Consider the following 21,480-nt stretch of genomic DNA (forward strand, 5'->3'; position numbering starts at 1 on the left):
GAAGCCAGGAGATACATTTGGGTGGGATGGGATGAGGATGAGTTAGCTGGGGCTGGAAGGGGACCAGTGAAGGAAACTGAACTGGCTGGATATGGAGGGTGGGCTTATGTGTTCTTGTTAGTTCTTAACCAGCTATACCCTTTTCTGCCTGCGTGGCTAGGAATCTGCACACATTTTGCATGCTAAGATGTTATCCTGCCTCATACACCTACCTACACCTGTTTTTGACTGTTACATTGCCTCTGAATTTGGCACACAGGTTCTCAGGGGAGTTGAACCTACTTTTTCCTCCTCCCCCCAGTTTGGCCCATTGGGCTAAACTCATGCTTTGTGTATCTCTATTGAAATTAATGCCATTATACCTGGGATGCATTTGGCTTGTTATGTCTAGTCATGTAGGTCTGAGTACATGTCACTTTAGTCCATGTTCCTTATAGCTGTTAATCCTTTCCATTCTTCCTTTCTTAACCAAATTAAGTGCCAGCTCATGGGATGCCAATAAGTGGTTGTGATGCGCTTTTAATTTGATTGTCTGTTACCATACCTCTTTCCACAAAAACTCAAACTGTTGCTGTAATTTGAAAAAGAGTCAACCTGCACTGGAAGGAGACTCTAGGCAGGAGGCACCTGTTGGCATGGGTTAAGCAATCTTCTGTATACGTACATTTGGACCTAATCTCCAAGACTTAGTATTAGATACACATCTACCTGGGGAGTCATGCAGCAGGAGAGAATGATAATGTGCCCAGAGACACTTATCTAGCCACATGCCAGTTGAGCTACTAATAACTAGCCCAAAGCATTTTGCCAAATGCACAAGGCACTGTCTGAGTGCTCTGGCCACCGTTATTATATGTTCATTCAATAACTTTGACAGCAAGCAAGAGAGTTTGGAGCAAATGAGCATTTATTTTTGAATGATAGAGAAGTGAGAAGGATTAACCTGCTGAGCATTGGCTTAAATAATGGGCTAGAATGCCACTAATTATCCACTTTCTATCCAGCCCACCTTCAGCCCTCAGGAGAACCCACATATTGCCTGGCCAGTTGTCAGTCATATTGGTTTCAGACAGTAGCTTCCTCAAATGTCACAATTAGTTATATAGTGTAGGGCAAAATACAGTTATCAAATGCAAGGAAAAAGCCCTAAACCCAAAGTCCCAGAGTAGCTTATTAAAATTGTCCAATTTCAAAGGAGAATTATAAATTGACAACTCAACACTTATTTATTAGACACTGAATGCCTCAGCAGAGGAAACTGTAACTTTTTTTGCTGAATGCAGATTCACTTGACACACCAGTTTGTCATGATGTAAGGGGGTCTATGAACACTATATGAGCACAGGCAGAAGGGGGAGGATAGCCTATCCTGTTTACAGGCAAGCAGCTTGACCATACCCCCACACAGCTGCCACAGCTGCCAATCACGGAGGCAGGCACCAACAGCTGCAGCCAATAGAAGAAACAAGACCTGCTATAAAGGGGGAGAGTACAGAGCTGGTAGGGGGAGGGGAGAAACAGCCAGCCTGCCTCTCTCTGTGAAGACAGCCAAGAAACTGAAGTAGACTGCCAGACTCAATTAGAAGGGTGACAGACCAGGGGATTAATTTCACATCCCAGCTGATGAAAGAAGTATGGAAATTATTAAAAATCAAAGAGTTACATCTGTGTACCAGCTGAAGACAGATGGCCTAGTAGAAAGGTTCAATCAGACATTCAAGATGATGCTCAAGAAATTCATTGCACAGGCTCCCTGACACTGGAACCAGCTACTCCCAGCCTTACTCTTCACCATGAGAGAGGCACCCCAAGCTTCAACAGGGTTTTCACCCTTCAACCTGCTATCTGGATGACAACCAATGGACATGCTCAACCTGGTATGGGAAACTTGGAAAAGCCAAGCACTGAGAGCTGAAACCTATGCAGTATGTTTTTAAATGCTGAGGAGATGGTAGTGGCCTAAATTGAGACCCTCAAAGGGAGCTAGATGGCTATCTCCACTCAGGATTCACAGCCATGAACTGGAGTTAGGCATCTAAACCCTTTCTCACAAAAAACAGTCCAAGAGGAGGAAGAGCCTCCCTTGTAACCTTGAGCCCAGTGGTCCTAGAACTCCTCTAAGATGTGAGATACCCAAGCTCAATTCTTCCATCACTTGATGGGGAGAAGGGATTTGAACATGGATCTCCTTTATCTCAGGAAATTATGGGATTACAGAACAGGTGAGTTTTGAGAAGGGACTTGAAAGAGAATAGGTAGGATTTTAGAGGAGATATGTGGCTGCAACTGCACGACAAGCTCTTGAAATATAAGCTGTAAAGAACTGCTTAGTGAGGAATGAAAGAGCACTTTCACAAACACAGCATGGGACAATAATAATATTAAGCAGTAATAATATTAAGACTAGTATTATGTAGAAGCCTTTCACAGGAAAAAAACTATTTAGGATATATCTAAAATATATGTAGGTGGAAGAAAAGATGAAGTACAAAACGCATTAGTGAAAAGTCATTGCTATTTGTTCCATTAATGAACATTTCAATGAAGTCTTCTTCTGACAGCAAGATCAAGATCAAAGAAACCAACTGTAAATCTAAGGGTGACGTCTATACAGCATGCTTCCCAGCTTGGGTAGATAGTGTAGCTAGGGGAAGCACAGGTGGCAGTTTGGGCTAGCCGTCTGGGTGAGTTTTTACTCAAGTGGCTAGCCTGAGCTGTTGCCAGTGCTACCCATGGCTACGTGCTATTTTTAGCATGCTAGCTCAAGCAGAGCTAGCATGTGTCTGTCTATCGGAGCTGGAAAGCATTCTCCCAGCTGCATTGCAGACATACTCTTAGGGGTAACCCATCTAGGGACATGGTTCAAATAAAGATTGAAAGTTAGCAGGCAGATCCTTCATGATAATATAAGGTGGAAAATTCTAAATTCTGCAAGGAAAAATTATTTGAATAATACAATTAAATCTCTTAAAGAACTGCAGAATTATTTACTGATCTTTGTTCTGAGATACCACTATTTTTGCTTTGATTTTCAGTGTATAAACTTTGACTTGTTACTGAATGTAAATGTATATAATCCCAAAAGCAGAAGCTTCTGATAGTATTTTTGTTATTGAAAAGGCAGATATCACATAATAATCGCACAGAGTTTTTTAATGTGTTAAAAAAGAAACATAAAAATAAGAGGGGTGGGGGAAGGATAGTTTAGGGGAAAATATTTACCTCTTATAATACTGAACAAAATTAATTGTAATGGTCAGAAAAGCAAGGTGTGATATGCAGAAAAGGATGAAAGGAGCAAAATTGTGCTCAAGTGTTAGACAAAAGAAGGAAATGTTGAGCGTGTTTAGCTGAATACATTGTTTAACTTTTGCTTAGTTTTTTTACTGAGTACATGAATTTGTGCCGCATAGCGATTACACCTGCTTTATTGGCTATAATTTGTGCTGTGTTGAATCAGTGGTATGAATGTAGTCAGCACTTCTGAAAAATGCTGATATGCTGCACTGTTCTTACCTGCGCTATTCAATATTAGTTACAGTGAAAATACAATGGTTAATGAGTTTTATTGGACAAACACAAGCTTGTTTGGTATGAACAGATATGCTGTAGCGTTCATCTCTTTGCTTGGTTAAAGAAATTGCAGAAGGAATAAAAAGGAACAGAGTATTTTGGTAAGATTTAAAAGCTCTGGGACACCTAGATACTACGGTAATAGACACATTACAAATTCATTAGACAAATTTCCACCTACAAAAGCAATATATTATGGAATGATGTATAATGATGGAGGAAATAGAATTAATTCTGCACTGGACCTCCCACACTGACTGGAACAGTGTTCAGTCAGCACCACTTTAATATAGTATTCTACCAAGCACATTTCTTTAATGCTTGACTGGTCAGTGGGAGTAGGAATCTTTTTTGTCTGAGAACAGTGTTAGGAATGTGCTATAAATTGTGCTATAGATTACTAGCCTTGTGTCATTGGGAAACTCACCTGGTGCTTAAAATGATTTTATTGAATTGTGTTTATTTGTAACACTAATTTATTACTTTATTGGACTAGATGACCTCCTGAGGTCCATCCAACTCTATGATTCTATGATTTGGAGGGGGCGTTGGGCATATCCTCTTCTGCTCTTGCTGCTTTCGGTCCCTCACCCCTATTCATCAAAACAACACTCCATCTGATTTTATTTTCCTCAATCTCTCCTTGTAGTTGTAATCTAAAGTTTTTTAAATTCCTCCTTGTCCACTATCCTCTCTGATTTTGACACACAACTCTCCCTCTTCCTCTATTCCTACTTACCCCACCTCATCTTTGGCAGCTTCAGCTTACACACTGACTCTCTGCCTGACCCCTTAGCCTGCTGCCTCCTTGCCCTCTCCTCCTCACTTTACTTTCAACCCTGTACAGCTCTCCCAATCACCAAAATGTCCACTTGCTTATCTTCTCTTCACTGTTCCTTTTCTGATCTTTCAATATCTGAGTTCCTTCCTGTGCCCACATCACCTCCTTTGGCATAGCCAATCTGATCCTTGCCCTTCCTTCTGGTGCTTCTCTGACCTGCAGTTTACCACTGTCCAAGACTTCACCACTTTCTCCCCATTCTGTCCCTTTACAATAAGTCGTCAATTAACTGCACTTTCTCCAACACCCTGGACTGCTTCACTCGCCCACAACAAAGTTTGTCCCACCAATCATGGCTCACTCCCGGCACTCAGTTCCTCCATCATCCTTTCACATTGTTCTGGAGAAAGTCCCATGACAGGCCAAATTTTCTGCTTTACAAATCCAGTCTCTCCTCCATCTGTTTTTTCATCTTCCTGAGAGAGCAGAACTATTTCTCCACCTTCAATAAATCTCACACCCACAGTCCCAGCAAGCAATTTCCACCTTTGTTTCTTAAAGTACTCCTGGGGCAGGGCAGCCTACTGTTCCAGCTAAGTAGTCATTAAAGGTCTTGTCTGGACTCAATCAGCCCCACCCTGTAGCACTTGTAAAACTTGTCAATCCTGGAGAAGGGCGGGTCCTTAAAAGGGAGGATCCTGGCTCATCTGGGTGGCACTCAGAAGCAAGCAGATTTATTGCACAGAGTTCCTTATGGCAGTGTTTCTCAACCTTTTTGATACCAGGGACCAGCTTCCTATACTGTGTCAGGAAGATCTCAGGCTTCCTATACTGTGTCAGGGAGATCTCAGGGAATGGTGCCGGTCCATGGACCAGTTGTTGAGAAACACTGCCCTAGGGAAATTATCAGAGAGCACCAGCCTGAGCCATCTAAAGAAGCAGAAGAACCAGCTGCTTTTCTTACTTTTATTTTCAGAGTCCTGGGACTCCAGCATTGGTTGTTTGGACACACAGGAAATATGTCTACACTGCAGTGTAAGCCCAGGATTTGAACTCAGACTCAAGCCTAACCCCCCTTATGTCTACACAAAAATCGTGGGCTTGGATCCAGGGTCACAGGACCCTGGGGGATGGAGGATCCTAGTCTGAGTCAAGCTGGAACCCAGAGTTCAAGTCCTGTTGCTTTGCGGTGTGGATGCAGCCCCACTGGACTCGTGCTGTAGGAGTCTGCCAAAAGTATCCCACAGTTCCGTGGGCCGAATCTCTTTGTCCTCTGGACAGTCAAGTTTGGTGGATAGTCAAGTTCTCCCACACTGCATCATGAACAAAGGGTTACAACAGCCACATTTGGGAGGATGCTTAGAAGTCTGGGATATGGGTGCTTGGACTCAGGCCCACATTATGCAGTGTAGCTGCTGGATCTCCAGTTTGGGACCCAGGTTCAGCAATTCTTAACCTGGGATTTCAAACGAGCGTAGATGCTCAAGCTCTAAGTTAACAAACCCAGGATCTGCTAACTCGAGTTCTATTAACCCAGGGCTAACATTGCAGTGTAGACACACCCGAAGGGGCTAAAAAACCCAGACCTTCCTTCCAAGAATGATTGGCCTTTGCCCTTGGTGAGACTGTTAGGACATGGCCACTTTTGGGGGTTATGAATATATTTAGTTTTTTGGACTTTAACTCCCCCAGAGGGGGCCAGTTTTCCTAAGAGGTACAGCCAGAGGGAAGTACCCAAAGTCTGGAACTCAGATTACAGTCAATCTGCTGTCCACAGAAGAGTATCAGGGTCCAGATGCATATTCTAGGGTTTGAGCGGGAATCAAGGTCAATACTATGAATTTCAGGAACAGCAAATGCAGACATAACTCCTAGCTAGTGATTCATGTTGTTGCCTGGATGCTTCCTGGAATCCTGCTTGGGTTAACATACTACCAGGAGCCAATCAGGCTGTTTGTCGAACCCCTTGAGGTGGGACTTCCTGTGGCCTGAGACCACAGTGGGCTGTGGGTAGGGGAGTGCAAATTAGCTACAGCTGCTGCTCTGTAACAGTGTGCAAATGTTTGCTACTTGGCACTCTGGGTTTGAAACTTACTAGGTCTTATAGTTAACAGCTTAAATGAAGAAAAGTAAAATAGTTGTTTAAAACTATTTTGTTTTTAATCATCTAAGGTGTTAAACGTTTTTCCCCAATTAACTATTTATATCTTGACAATGCCTCTTGCATATTAATTTTAAACAACACCCTTTCTCATCCAGTACCTTTTTACAGCATACATGATTTTGTCTTACATGTATGATACATATAAACACTGAGTGAAATCCTCACCCTATTGAAGTCAATGGCAAAACTCTCATTGAGTTAATTAGGGTCAGGATTTTACCGATTATCACATGACATTGTGTATTTATGTTTTTAAAAAACAACTGTAATGTGATGAATGACTTTATTTGTAGTTTATACTTCATATTTTTGGTAATTATATGAATAATATATATATGTAAAATATTAATTTTAATTGATTTAGGGAAATCTAAATCCATGTTCTGCAAGCTAACAGAATCTTTCTTGGGGTTTTTTAAAAATGGTTTCTAGCCCTTATAAATTGTGACGTATTATCACATTTGCAGTCAAACAAAATGAAATTTGCAAACCCACAGAGGTGTGGAAGTCCCTCATTTTTCTTGTTAATGATTCCAATTTCTGTTATATGTGGGGGAGGGAATTAAGTGACAAATTTTTACATGTATTAATGAGATATGCCTGGAAACCCTCCATATGAGAAGCAAGCTTTGAAACCAAAAGTGATGGCACGTTTAAACAAACCAATAAAAGAAGTGCCCACTTTCATGTCCCATTTCTGCAAATTGATCTACAAGCACGATCCCTCAATTCCACAAAGAAAACCACTGATCCTTTGTGAGATCTCAGCATTTGGTTTGATCTATTAATAATAATAATTTTATTATTAATCATTATTAATAATGTGTTTGTGTTATGGGAGCACTTAGAAGGGCTCCACTAGGCACTGTACAAAGACAGTCTTTTAAACATTTTTGCATTATTGAAAGACTGCCAGCAACAGAGGCCAAAATCCTATTACTCTATTTCCAATATATTTGCAAGAGTTGACAACTCTGCATTATGTGGCATTTTCCCATTGTCTTCACTGTGAGCAGGATGGGGCTCCTCTTCATGTCCTTACTTCCTAGCATTATACCAGAATTTATACTCCGGTTATTATGCATTAAAGGCCTGATCCAAAGCCTCTTAGTAAGACTCCCACTGCTTTTTTCTGGGCATGGATGGGAACCTAAACAGCCTGCTTCTCACCACATTCCAAAGTTAAAAAATACTGCCAGCTCTTCTTGGGTCAAGTCATCATCTGGGATATTTTTTTAACTGCCTGCGATTATTGTTCTACTGCCATGTTCATCAGATCTTTAATTATGGGCAGCTGGGTAACTCCATAATTTGGGATTAGGTGCTGTAGGGGATCATACAAACCCTACAGTTTTTCTTTGGAGTTCATCCTTCCTGTAATTAAAAGAAGCAAACAACAGCTAAAGCCACCACCCCATGGGGAACCAAAGGAGCAGGCCTGGCCAGTGACTGCACCTGCACCTGCCCCAGTCTGTGTGTGGGCGGGAGAAGGGAAGTCCTGAGTCCCTCCCTCACACTGGTCGTGTTCACGCGCCCCTGCCTGGGAACCGGGTGATCTGGCTTCTCGCTCTCCAAACCCACGCCCTGCCCCAGCAGGCCCCGCCCCCTCCCTGTGTAGTGGGCGGGGCTCCGGCCGGCAGCCAGGAGAGGGGAGGAGCAACGCGTCCTGCAGCGGTTTGTCCCTGCGCTGGCGCCGTATCAGCCCGCCGTTGCTCGCTGCCCCGTGGCTGCCGTGACAACAGGAGGAGCTAGCCCGGCCGGAGCGGTGACTCGGGCGGCTGCGTGGGGGCGGGCGGGCGGCCCGCGGTGACGGTGGCATGGCCTAGCGGAGGAGGCGGGCCCGGGGATGTGGCCTGTCCCCTTCCCTCGCCGGCAGCCGGGACGGGCGGGCAGCCCTGGGCCAGGGCAGGGATGAGCCATGGCTTCGGTGAAGGTGGCCGTCCGCGTCCGGCCCATGAACCGCAGGTGAGTCCCTTGCAGAGCAGCTTCCGGCTGCTCATTTCCCTCGTAAGGGCTGCACGGTCGAGGGGAGGGACTGCCCTGCTGCCGCCGCCGCCGCCCCGCGGGGATACGGGGGCGCTGGCTCCTCCCCCGGGGCTGTGGGGTCGGGATCGGGGTCGGAGTGGTCCTTATCGGCTGGGGTGTGGCAGAGATTTCTTATATCCCCTGGTCAGCTGGGGCCAGTCATTATCCCCTTTTATCCTCTTTCCATGGTGGCTGCTGGGTCAGGGCTGGTACAGCTGGGATGAGGTTTTCAAACAGTGAGGAAGTCTGTTTTATTGAAACAGAGCAGAAAATCTTCATCCCCACAGCGTGAGACCACTGAAAACTGCTTTACAATTCTCTGTAAAATGCTCTCTCCTTTCAATTCCCAGGAAAAATCGTATCGGGCATCAGAGCTACATCCCCCCTGAAACACTAATTACAATTGTTAGTACTATTTTGTTGGTCCTGACCTTTCAGCTTCTGTATCTGGAAGTTTTAAAAGTTTGTGTGGACATGAACTTCTGAGCTCAAAAAAGTTATTAAAATTATAGAAATGGTAAAAAAAAAAAAAAAAAAAAAACCCGATGTCTGAACGTTTTAAGTGTCTCTGACATGCAGTAAAATGCTACACTGCAAGAGATATTTCAAAATTGATTGCCTCCTCTTTTTCCTTTGGTGGACTGAGAAATATTTTTGCATTGTGCATGAAAGAGGGATTGTTTTTTCAGGATCCTTTGCTGAAAGCTTTGTCTTTCAAGTTATTAGTAATTATATATGTTAGTCTGAAACTTTTATAATTTAAGAAAGTTTGCAGAATTGTGACTAGGCTGGTGAGAGACAAGAGACTGTTGAGCACACTTCCTTTCATCTGAATGAAAAGAAAGCAGAACAACACACACTATTTGTTGATCTCATGGGTATTGCAAGCTGCTTTTCCTATTTTAATGAGAGGTGCTTTTGCATAGTACAAATTTAGCTACTCTTGGTCTGCAATAGGGGAAGATGTACAATGTGCGTGTTTGATGGTTGGTAAAAGGGCGTTTTTGTTTTTTTACCATTTAACAATGGAAAAAAGTATTATTTATTTGTATTATGGTAGCATCTAGGAGTCCCAATCATGGACCAGAGCCTCATTATACTATGCACTGTACAAATACATAATGAGAAGACAGTCACTGTCTCAAAGAATTTATAATTTAAGTATAAAACATGACAGGTGGATGCAACAGATTGTTTCCATGTGCTCCCAATGGAACACTGCTTGTATGTAAGGCCGGGTGTGCTGGGATGTCTTAAGGTTCAGAGAGCGAGCAGGAAAGAGAACTAGCCCACCAGTTTACAGAGACATGGTTATGGATTCTTTTATGCTCTGCAATAAAGTGTTACAACTTGTTTATAGGAAGACAGCCGTGTGCCAGCCTAGGTTTCTAACCAGGGCAACAGGACCAGCTGCTGTGGTTTCTGAGAGTACTGACCATTAACTGGTTACAAATTGAGACATTGATCCTGTAGACTGCTTCAACCAGGCAGGCAATCTGTACACAGTAAATTGCAGAATTGGGCATTGAAGTTATAGTGTAGGCAAGTCCTCACTGACATCAAAAATACCACATCAGACTGTGTTCTCATCACATCTTGTAGGGTTTAGTTTGGTCAACACTTCTAGGGGAGAAAACCCAGGGTTCAGCAGAAAGTTGGTAGTTTATTAAAATGGCACTACTCTCTTTTTGTCAGTACGGAAGCCAGTGTGGTTTTATGGGCTGCTGCACCACTGGAGGTGCTATCCTTGAGATTAGGTGTAAACCCAAGATCCTGAAATCTTAATAACAGTAGTGAAGTTAGCCCTGATGTATTAACCAAATTCCAAATGGGATAATTACATTTTGTCCATATAAATTTCCCTTGTACCTTTATTTAAGTATAATATCTTTTATGTCCTTTCCTAAGCTGGTGTTACACTCTTCACATCTGCTATGCTGCTCAAATACATAGTCATAGGTGGATGAAGCGACCTTTCTTTTAATTTAAAAAAACCCCCCCAAAAAAACTTGTCAATGAAGCCTTATTGTACCCCTAGGTTTTTTAAACTAAGAACAGTATATATATAAAAAGACTTTCATTAGCTTCTTGCAGATGAAGCTCAGTACATCTTTTTTTAAAGTTTAATTATATTATGCAGCTTATTTAATTATTTAATTCAAGTAATTTTGTAATTAGAACAGGCAGGACAGTGTGTGGTTATTTAAAAATATCTGTTGTAAGACTTCAGCAAAGTTTCAAGTACATTGTAATTAAAGAAAATGTTTTGCACTAAATGTGATTGTGAAATATGAAAATGGACGTGAATACTGAATTATTAAAACAAAACTAAATTGGAAGTTACTAAAATTTTGTAAAACTTGTTTTAATTTTTCCTTGGATATTTGTTTTCTACATGTAACAAACCAACTGAAGGGAAAGATAGAAACACATTGTAGAACTTATGCTGCTTAGGTACATAGTCATTCACAGTTATTGTAATAAATCAGGTTTTTTCCCCAAAGATAAACTGTTTTTAAATGTTCTAGTGGTGAGGGTTTCTCTCTAAAAGAAGCTTTTAAGTTACTCTAGGATTTGGGTGAATTTAAATGTGCTGTGTCAATGTTAATACGTTAAATTTGTAGGCCATATTTGTAGGTTATCCATTACAAAAATGTGCAAATTAGTGCAAGAACCCCATTAACTATATAATATGTTGTGCATATGCATTTTGGATCGAGTCAAGCATTAGGAAGGAACATATTACTCTATTAAATTTAATTTGCTATTCCATCATATAGATGATTAACTTTAATGGACTTCCCTTCCTTCTGTGGTTTTTGGTCAGTGGCATCTGTCTTTGATCTGTCGTCAAAAGGGGGACATTCATTTGGAAACCACTGTAGTCTGCCTCTTTCCTTCCTTGTGCACCTCTCTAAAAATAATTCACATCCAAAATTGTATCATCTGTAAGAAGGATTTCTGACAAAACTGTGATTCAGCGTCTCTCTTGCCAATAATAGTGTGGTAGGTAGAGCAGGTTTAGGAGCTAAACAAATTATCTCTTTGAAACCAAACTGCAAGTGTGAGGTCATGTAGTTACCAAACAGTATAGTCACACTCCATGAAATCTTCATTTTTCTCTCTTAAACATGTGTATGTAATTTTGTGGAAATGAAGAGGGACAAATGTAGTTAGTATTGTATTGTGACGGCAACCTTTAGGTCTGTGCTAAAAAAAATTCATGGCAATATAAAATAGCTTGATAACGAGTGACTGTCATTCTGTGGAACAGTGCTTTATTTGCAGTTATGCTAGGTTGTAGCACCTCTTCAGAACCTCTTGTTGATGTTCTGGTTGTACTTTCCCTGTACTTTTTTATTTATTCACATCCCATCTGTTGCCCCATAAAGTCCAGAGACCCCCTAATCAACCACCTGGCAATGGCTATTGGATCTGAGTAACTACTTTGACTTTAAACAGGGAGTCCTGTAGAGTGGCTCTTGACTTCTTTCTCAATGGTCAACATATTGACACCCATTATATAATGTTCCTTTTCTTTGTAAATCTGTTTTAAAAGAACAGTGGGCAATTTAGGAGTAATATCATGTTGTCTTTAAAAATAACTATTTAGAAACACTTAAAAATAGAAATGAAATTACTTGAAAACAACTCAATTGAAACAGCTCGTTTTGTATATAAATATTCTTTGCACCATTGCACTGGTTTGTGAGAACCAAAGTAACCACAGTGTTTTTATTGACCTAACTGAACAAAGAGGAATACATAAATAGTGAAAAGGCAGTCCGAATCTTCCACTTTTAATAATATGAAGTGGTATTGGTTTTACAGGTAGGCACATCTTTTGATTCATTAGAAGAACATTGGTATAATATTTGATTTATGACAATTATTGTTCTCCTTCCCCCTCAAAGGAAAACATCTGCAGAGTTAGTTTTTCTGAGTTTTCAGTATCAAAAGATTTCATGATATAACACTGTATCTTTAAAATTATGGAAACATTGGAAACCTAGATTTGGGTAGAAATTTGGAGGGAGGTGCTCAGGATTGTTTTTCATCAGTTATGTTTCAGCCTCTTCATGTTTTGAGTTTAATTTATGTCCTTTGTTTTTGGACTCAATGGACTAAACAGTGGAAACATAAAAGCACTGAATTGTTCTTGGATTTGTCTTTTGTGGTGGTCCATTTCTTTAATTACATAGAACTATATTTCCACTGAGATTGCAACAGTAGCATTGTCAATAAGTAACCTCCTGCTTTTTATAAGCTTAATGCCTATCTAGGGTCCCTTGTTGTGTAAAATGCATGCTATGTTTGATCAAAGTTTTCCTTGTGGTAAATGCAAACATCCCTCTACTTATGTAGTTGGATGCAAATGTAGAGATGAAACCTTCTTGAGAGGTCCTTCATATGTCATTGGGAAGTTGGGCGTCAATCTTTTGTTTCCAAATAACCGGCCATGAGTTTGATAGTAGTCATGGAAGAATTTTTGAATGCTCACTGTGTGCTTTGGGACTGTTTAAGTTCCATTTCTTTCTGAGCAAGTTTTTAAAAATATGTCAAACATTAGAATTTTAGGATGCTGTGCCTTAGAAGTTCTCTCAGCTCTTCCTTTTATTTTTGTTGCCTGAGAAAATAGCAGAGAGCTCTCTACATTGTTGGATAGCATCTTGAGCAAGTTGGACACAATGTTATGTGGTTTTCTTTTGACTTTGAATCAGTATAATTAAAAGTATAATTATAATTAAAAATACATTCTTCCCATGTTGGGATGCTTTTAGCCATTGTTGGTCAAATTTATGAAGTTACCCGACCGTCTTGCATTAATATCAGTTGTGAATCTTTTAGTTGTTTGTTTTGTTCCTTCCCCTCTCTTCTCCTCCTCCTCCCCACTATTTCTATACTTTCAACTAATAGTGAACTTGCAAGTTTAAATCTTTCTGGAGAAATATATCCAAGACAAAACATGTCAGTACTTTTTATTACTCATTTTATGCTACAATGAAGGCAATAATTTTAGCACAAAAGGAGGCAATTCTCTTACCAACTTTTCTGCCTTCCATCTGTTTTTATGGTATAACTGCACAATCATCTTTGTTTATACTCAACATCCCAAATATGATCCACTGCTTCTGAATGAACCTGGTATTGAAGAAGCCTGGAACACAGATTTAAATGATCCTCACTGCTACACTTCAGCAACAGTGCTACTGAAAATGTCAAGATTGTTGTACTCACTGGTTTTCTGCTCTTCTATTTCAATGGACATTTTCATTCAATGGCTCATTTAATGTTGAAGAATTTAAAGAAACTGACTACCATTTTAAGATGAGCACATATCTTTTCTCTGATTACTTAATTTTTGACAACGTATTCATTTTACTTTATTTTTCAAAAGTCATCAATTTTTATGCCCTTAATCAAGATGCACATCTTGATATCAGCTGGAGTTGTGCAGGCAGATGGAAAGCATGATATGACTCTTGGGATCCAATTAAAGCACTGGTAATAATAGGGAATGGAAGATCTAAAATAAAAATTCTGTTGATTTGTAAACTAACTTATAATAGTCTTGCTGAGCTTTTAACTTATTTTTAAAAAAAGTTAGTAAATAGAAGTGAACAACTGTATTGCAACATGTATGTGTACTACACAAGGAGCCAAGATAGTGAAGCATAAAAAATGAGATTAGTATGTAATATAGTAAAAGCAACGGGTATTAAAGAAATTCATGTTTCTGAAAGTATAGTTGAACTGTGCTGGGTTCTAATACAGTTTTTGGCACTCTGTTTGGAGCCAAATCATATTTTAAGTGCACTAATTTATTTTTTAAACATAATTTAGCCCCAACAACATTGGTCAGATGAACTGTTACAGCTTAGTGCAGCCACAGTGGTTTTTTAAGCCATGCATAAACATATACATACATAATATATATCTTTTAAACTTGGTGGTTTGCCCATGTAGAAAGTAAATGTTAGTCCATTGTACCTTTATAGCATAGACAGCTGCATCTTAGTTTCTCATCTAGCATGATATGCTATCACATTTATTTAAAAAAAAAAAAAGAAAAAAGAACTTTAAATAAATTTACATGAAGACTATTATGAAAAAGTCAACACCACATACTACATGGAAAAATATTGGTTTCTCATAATGGAAGAACTAGAAGTCATAGTTAAGACATTCACTCCTCTCGAAGGCACAATGAACAGGTTCCTCCTCCCTGTCCTCCTCCTAATAAAATGTGCTAAGTTTATGTCTAGGTGCTCTGCATGAATTTAGACTTATTACCTACTGCATGTTCAGAATAATACCCGGTGCTTGCATTTTGGTCACTTTGTTTATTGACCCACCTTTTAGTACTTTGGATCAGCTCTTGCTCAGATTATTTATTAGGATTTCTTATATTTGAGCAAAACCTAGTTCCACACTTGGCTGTTCTAAACACTGCATTTAGAGCACATACTTTTTTTAAAACAAATTTGATTTTGTAATCCGTAATAACTGAATCTGTCCTTTTTATATCTTGAGTCTCATTTCACTGCTCCATTAGAAGACTCACTCGACAGCCTGTATTGTATGACTTGTACTGTATGGGTATAGTGACCAGTATGTTAAACTTGAAACGTTTGGACATTTAAATTCTTCAGCAATCCAAGCAAAATCCTTGGGAAGCAAAACACTTGAAAATATGTAATTTTGCTGGAGAGTTTCAGCCCTGATTTCAGAATTCTATGTGCTATTCATAGGCCCTAGAATTTAACTTTTTCTTTAGATCTAGGTAACATTTTGTTACCAGTGTAATCGGTAGGTGCACTTGTGAATTATATAGTCACATGTTCTTACTTGCTCACACACAATCTTCTTGCCAACCATAGAACTTGCTACTGCTAGGCTTAACTTTTTTATGATGGTGGGTATGTGGGATGGAGGTAGGGAGGAGAATTACTTGGGCAAGAAGAGTTTTTGAAGGTTGCTCCCACCTTCTCATAATAAGTCATTCACAACAGGCTAGATCCTCAGCTTGTGTAGATTGTCATAGCTCAGTTGAAGTCAATGGACATATGACAACTTGAAACAGGTGAAGATCTGGCCCCTTAAATTCCATTGTGCATATATTTGTTCACTGATACCTTTTATTAGTGCACTAGTTTTGGAACTCTGTCAGTTTGTTACAGTTGCTTAGGATATTTTGGAATAGGTTACTCTGATCTCTTAGCTTCTAGCATAAATGAATGGAAGTGTCATTCTTAGGAGTGACATTAGATAGTGACTAATCATTTTCTGTGATGTAAACCTATAAACTCATAACACCACATTCAACTGTTTCTCAACACTCTTGAGTCTTTAACGTTTTTAAAATGAAAAGATTGAGTACATCTTACTAGTAACAAACTGAAAGAACTTAAGATGTCAATTTCTACATCAGTTAAATCTAGTCCATAGAGAGGATCAACTACTGAAGTATAAAAAACAGAACTTATTTGAATTAAAGAGGTGATCTTTGAGAGGTAGGGAAGCCATTGGCACTTTGGTTTATCAGGTTTTCAACCAGACTAACAAATACCCAGGCTTTAAATAGAGTTTTAAAATTTTCTCCATGACATTTGTGCTTTTAGAGGAGATCAGATTTTTGGATTGTAACTTAAGAAAAATTATTTTAAATATTTGGACTATTTGGACAAATATGAACCATATGGTTTGTGGTGTATACTTATTTTTTCTTTTCCTAAGAGAGAATTTATTGGACTTATTTTTTTTTAATTAATATATAACACATTTGAATGGCCATTAAATGTTTTACTATGGCAGCCTGTTACTCAATAGTAATGCTACTTCACTTTAACCCTGTTTTTTCCTGTTTCCTTCATGGAATAGGCTGTAACTTTGAGAAATACCCATGTTCTATTTTAAGAATTGGCAACCGCTAACTTTGTAAATAAGTAATGTGAGTGAGAACACTTTCTCCTCTGTATAAAGTAAATTTCTGCTTCTCATCTATTAACTTTTGAATATAAAGATATTAAAGTAATTTCACTGAGAATCTTTTGGAATAAAGCAGGACATCTTTAGTGTCCTGTTAAAAGCAAAAAATGACTTTACACACTTCATTTTAATAACTGGTATTGATGGAATGTTGTATGTGGAACTTTGCAAACACAAAACATTGTCCCTGGCTCAGAGTTTAAATCACATTCAGACAGGCACATACCAAGCTAAAGATGCAATTTTATATGCAGATTTTGTAGGGGACGTTGACAACATGGAGGAGATTGTTGGAAGGTTACATCAAGGAAAAGACTTAAAGAGGAAGTGGACTTGGCTGATTAAATTGGAAGCTGTTCTAAAGTTAAGGGACAGAATGAAACACAGTGCTAGGCTGAGAACTGGAGAAACAGCAGGTCAAAATGTCCCAGGAATCAGGATATTTTCTTGTATTTCCACTTTCAGGATCATACAAATAGGCCAACTGTGAGGTGGTATGAACTGGTGCGCACAGTATTGTATATAGGGCTCACAGGAGGGATTTCCACATCATTGTGCAGTTCACACTTGGACCTAGGGAGTGAGCCAATCCTGAGCTGTATGGAAGGAGGGGCATGGGAGGGAGCAGCTGATGCCTCCTGTACACTCTTTGGAAGCCGGGGAACAAACACTTGTTGCAAATATCATTCACCTCCGTTTAATAAAAAACAAAACAATGAATATCTGGGAACCTGGTGAGGGAGAGGCAGTGAAACATTTTGCTGGTGCCATCTTATGGCTGATGTCTAGTACTGGTACTTGGTATGGAAGGGATATGTTTGTCGGATAAAAAGGATTAGAAAAGGATTTGAAGGAAAGCATCCCCTAAGGGAGCTGAGTTGGGGAGGCAGGGGAGTTTGGGGTTCCTGCATACTGTACAGCGGACCACCAACTACCCTCCTTTTATAGGCTCTTTTCACCCCATATGAGAGAAGAGTTGGTGAGGTCTCAGCAGCAAGATTGTTGGGACTTGGTTGGGGGATTATGTGGAAACAATTAAAGAAAGGATGATTGATCTGCACTGTACAACTTGTTGTTGGGTATTCCCAGATATTTTAAGTGAATAAAGTTGCAGCCTAATTAAACCACATTCATTGCCTCCTGTCTCTCTTCTGGCATGGTTGGACAATGGAAAACATATTAGGCTGAGAACTGGAGAAACAGCAAGTCAAAATCTCCCAAGGATAAAACAGAATATGTTGCAACAAGTCATCAGATAGTGGCATGCTCACTGGACTTCATAAGAAAAAGAGATGTCAGTGTCAACAATTCTGCAGCAGGATGGAGCTGGGGGCACTGCCTAATGATTGCCATCCTCTGGAGTTCTGGTGTATGAATTTCCCTTGTGTCTCTCATCTGACAAGCACTAAAGCTAGTGGTCTTTCATCAAGCATCCTGATATGTTTTTTTCCCTCTACATGGTGCTTGTTGAAGGTTTGCTATTTAGAACATGGGATTCTGTGATATAGCCACAGTAAAGGGCAATGCATTTTTTGGCTTCCATGCATGAACGCATCTCATCATCAAACGCGAAGATTCCTTTTTATGTGGCTCCTGTGTGAGTGTACCATGAATATTGTGCTCAGTTCTGGGCACCTCATTAGTTGAAAAATATTTACCAATGAGAGGGCATTAAAAGAGCAATAAAAGTGACTAAAGAGATTGATTTGAGAGAAAAGATTGAACTAAATGTGTAACTTTTATAAAGGCATTCTACGCCAGCAAAGATTAGAAGTCTTGAGTCTATAATTATTTGAAGGGTGTAAAGGAAGAAGAGGAATTAATTATTTAGTTATAGCTCCTTATCTTAGGAGCAATGGGATGACATTAATAAAGGACATTTAAACTGCATATAAAGAAATGCGTTTCTTTAGACTGTAGAATAGTCTCTCAAGGGAAGTGTTGAAAGCTTAGTTAGTTGGAGAATTTAAAGCTCTTTGATTAAAATATTTTTAAACACTGTAGGGGATAATCTTGCATGAGCAAGGAGGTAGACTAGAACTAGATGACTTTATAAGTAGCTTACTATCTCTGACTTCCATATAATTCTGTGTCTTCTTGTAATGTGATGTGTGCACAGATCAATGCAAATGCTGGACACCCAGCACGCTGGGTACAGTATCTTAAAAAATTTTGTGCCATTTGTGTGTGCGCAAACGGAAAGGGAGAGTCCTACAGCTAGGACTTGATCCTACTTTCATTTAAGTTAATGGGAAAACTGTTGATTGAAATTGAGCAGGATGGAGCTCCTAGCACCAATAGGCTAAATTTTGTGGTCCTTTAATTGAATGGTTGGGCTGGCTGTTAAACTTGCATACAGTATGGAAGTACAGGATGCCTCTATTTACATATGCTTGTTTTCCTGAGCTTTTCAATTTTTTTAATGCTCATGCTTCATATTTTTCAAGCACAATAAACGATTATCTCAATTACTGCCCTGTTTCCTCCATTCTCCTATGTAGCATTAAAGAACAAAGAGCTTCCAGTTTCATTGTGACTGGAGCCAGAGTGGCAGTGTGGGAATGTGTGGAGCAAACTTAGTTAAGTTTATGGAGGCTAAACTGTTTGACTCTTCAGTATGAAGAATGTTTTAAACTATTTATTTTGTAGTGGCTTACATTAACATGTAAGTGTTAATGCATTTATTTAGTGATTTTAGTTTAACACGCTTTTGAAATGCCTGGGTGTCTTATGTAAATAAAATTGTGAATTACAAAATGTACTGAAACCTCCACGCCTCACTGCAAACTCCCTGCAGCCATCCCAGGAAAAGATAGTGAATCATTAGATTGTAATTCCCTTGGTGGACCAGAGAGTGAGAGAGAGAATCTGTCAGTCTGTTAAGATTTGCTTTGAAATTAACACTAATTTTGAGATTTAGACCATAATCTTTAAAATAAATATTTAAAAAGTTGTTAAAGTAGTTACAGTTGTGGCAGTTAATACAACTACACTCCTTGAACTGGCCTCTAAAGTCTGAGTATTTGAAAAGAATGAGTTACAGGTAGGGCAAGCTGTTTGTCCTTGTTTTTTGTACTGGTTAGTTATAAAAACAGAGGCACATAGCTATTGAGAGGATATTCTCAAGATGAGAGAAGCTCCAGAAACAGTGAAGCTCTGAAAGACTGAGCACAAGAGGATATGCAGCTTACTTAATTTGCTAATTGACTAAAGTTATCATTCAATATTTGTATCATAGTAATAGCCAGAGGCTTTGATCAACTGCTTTATGAAGATGTGGTCTTTGCCCAAAAGAGTTTATAATCTAAAAACACAAGTGACATAGGAAGGGTGCAGGAAGAGGGGATACAATTATAATTTTTATATAGACATATTTACATTTTCAGATGTTTAAATTATTTTTACATATACATTTTTATAAGTGCTAGATAACCCCATCTGCCCTTCAAGCCAGACTTCTTGTATATATCACACCTGAAGAGAGATGGGAAGGAATATGTGGTCTCATAGGTTAGTTCAGGGAAAGTGCTCAACCTTAAAGACACTGTTAAAGTAGTTTGTTTAAATTATCTCTAAATTTAAGATAACCCACTAACAAGTCAGAGTAAACTATGGAGGTAGAAGACCAACATGAGTTTAATCAAGGTGAGAACTATCTAGTTTACTGCACTGAGGGTGTAGTATACAATTACCAGTACTTGTGATCAACTGATATATAGTGCAGAATATAGCTTTCAAAGCCCAGGTACAGAATCTTGAGCCCAGAGTTGCTGAACAGATAGACAGTTATTTTTCAAGTTGGCATACATGGACAGCATAGAATAAATCCATCTCAGAACTGGCTTCCCTGATCTTTTCTTTTCTCTGCTTTTCTTATCTTGGGGAAAGACCCAACTGTCTGAAAGGAGAGTATCTTCATTTCAGAGATGAAGTAGAATATTTGACAATGAAAGAGAATCTTAACGTAACAGGAATTACTGAAACGTTATGGAAATATGAAAATCTATAAGATAATGTAATATAGGACTATAAACTATGCAGGAAGGTCCTAGAGATGGGGTTCATGGAATATTTTAGTTTTACAAATAGAATTGTAATGACTTGTGACTCTGTTTGGATATGGATAGACATCATAAGTTCTAAAAATTCAAGTATAGGCTAAGGTTATACTACTAGCCGCCTGATCAGGAAAATAATTTTGACAACATAATGTTGAGGGACTTCAAAGAGGCAGTTCAGTATAATAAAAGTGTACTAATGAGTGACTTCAGCTACCTGCATATAAACTGGTCAAATGTCATAGTTGGACACCTTTAATTGTCTTGTTTTTGTAACATCTAGCAACAGCTGCATTGATTCTGCTGCACTGCTGTAGCCCTTAAGTGAAGATGCTCCTGTACTGACGGGAGAGCTTCTTCTGGTGGTGTAGTTAATCCACCTCTGCGAGAGGCAGTAGCTATATTGATGGGAGAAGCTCTCCTGCTGACGTAGCGTTATCTACACTGGGCGTTAGGTCGATATAACTACATCACTCAGGGGTGTTGATTGATTTTTCACATCCCTGAGCGAGGTAGTTATATTGATATAAATCTATAGTGGAGACCTGGGTCTAGTTCTGAGCACCCAAGAGGAAAAGCTGTTTTTGATGAAGTCCAAAGTGATGCATAGAAGTGGTTCAAGAAGTAACTATAGTTGAGTCACTAATAACTATATTACGTTCAACTCTGGAGGAGTGCTGTGTAAAAATATAGCAGTGTAACATTAAATTTTACAAAGGAGAATTTTTAAAAAGGTGAAGAAGCTGGTTAAGAAGTCATTAAGTTTGAATGTAGAGAAACCAAAATCCTTGGATTCAACATGGAGGATACTTAAGCAACCATAATAGTCTTACAGAACATATGCATACTTCCACCTCCTAAAAAAGACAACAACAAAGCAAGAAGGCAAT

The 21,480-nt window shown here is 39.3% G+C and overlaps 1 protein-coding gene across 1 annotated transcript in view; it reads left to right on the top strand.

Annotated features, from left to right (window-relative positions):
* Positions 1–8,070: 8,070 nt before the first annotated feature.
* KIF16B (kinesin family member 16B) overlaps positions 8,071–21,480 on the top strand; it is a 224,372-nt gene continuing 210,962 nt past the window's right edge. The window contains exon 1 of the mRNA XM_067565282.1: positions 8,071–8,483. Within this exon, the coding sequence (XP_067421383.1) occupies positions 8,437–8,483 (47 nt within the window). The 5' untranslated portion in view covers positions 8,071–8,436. The remainder of the gene's footprint in view (positions 8,484–21,480) is intronic.

The sequence above is a fragment of the Emydura macquarii genome, unplaced genomic scaffold, assembly GCF_026122565.2.
Source record: "Emydura macquarii macquarii isolate MOO-44397 ecotype Brisbane River unplaced genomic scaffold, CSIRO-AGI_Emac_v2 contig_2676, whole genome shotgun sequence".
In the NCBI taxonomy this organism is placed as follows: Eukaryota; Metazoa; Chordata; order Testudines; family Chelidae; genus Emydura; species Emydura macquarii.